General features: G+C 44.7%; 1 protein-coding gene across 1 annotated transcript in view; it reads left to right on the top strand.

Moving 5' to 3' along the window:
• Positions 1 to 245: 245 nt before the first annotated feature.
• Positions 246 to 976, top strand: part of snapc2 (small nuclear RNA activating complex polypeptide 2) — a 25,298-nt gene continuing 24,567 nt past the window's right edge. Inside the window, exon 1 of the mRNA XM_015399258.1 lies at positions 246 to 578. Coding sequence (XP_015254744.1) covers positions 363 to 578 — 216 coding nt within the window. The 5' untranslated portion in view covers positions 246 to 362. The remainder of the gene's footprint in view (positions 579 to 976) is intronic.

Genomic DNA, 976 nt, shown 5'->3' with positions numbered 1-976 from the left:
GAGATGATTTTAAGAACAATACAGAGAGATGAGAACAGGATCGACTTACAGATTTTTATTTTCTGTCACAAAATGTTTTAAAAAGGTAAATTTAAAAAAGGTGAAAGTGACTGACATCTATTTAAAAATATTTCCTGTTTAAAAACGAATGAGAGATAAATGTATTTCCCTGCGGACCTCCTGACCAGTAGGTGGCGGTAAAACGCCAGTAGATCGTTAATCAACCGGTAAAAACAGAGAGAAAGAGAAGAAGAAGAAGAAGCTACACCAACAACAATCGGAGGTTTTTCATTTGAACTGAACTTTTTTCCTCCAAACTTTCTGAAGGTTTTTTTTTTAATCCGGCCTCTGAGCGTCTCAGGATGAAGCCGCCTCCTCGCGCTCGGACTAAGCGGGACCTGGAGATCCGCTCTGGGCCCCCGGAGCCCCGCAGGAAGCCGGCGGTCCGGAGGTGGGGGCGCGTGGAGCTGAAGAAGCTGCTGGAAGCCCTGAAGGAGCTGCACCAGGGGCCCGGAGCCCCGCGGGACATCGACTATGTGATCCTGAAGAACCGGGTTCCGACCCGGTCCATCTCAGAGGTACCGACAGAACCAGCCTTTGATTTAATACATGATTGAACTGCTTCTAAAGTCTGAACCTCCTGACTGGGTCAGCAAAGCAGTGGCCTAGTCAAAGTCCGGACCTCACAGTATGACGTCAGAGTCAGACATTTTTATTCTTTATTGATTCTGTGTAGAAAATGACTTTTAGTTCAGTTACTTTCAGAACATTTTCATCCATAAAGATCAGCAGAGATCAAATAGAAACATGGAGCAGAAAATCATCAGATAGAAGCTGAATCAGAACCAGACTGGAGCTCAGAGCAATGAGTGCATTCTATGTTAGACCATAGTTCATCTGGACAAGAACCACATGTAGATCTACAACATGATCAGCTGTAGATCTACAACATGATCAGCTGTAGATCTAGAACATG

The sequence above is a fragment of the Cyprinodon variegatus genome, unplaced genomic scaffold, assembly GCF_000732505.1.
Source record: "Cyprinodon variegatus isolate N-32 unplaced genomic scaffold, C_variegatus-1.0 Scaffold1000, whole genome shotgun sequence".
Lineage (NCBI taxonomy): Eukaryota > Metazoa > Chordata > Actinopteri > Cyprinodontiformes > Cyprinodontidae > Cyprinodon > Cyprinodon variegatus.
The sequence above is the reverse complement of the archived record's forward strand: the minus strand, read 5'-3'. Positions and strand labels throughout refer to the sequence as shown.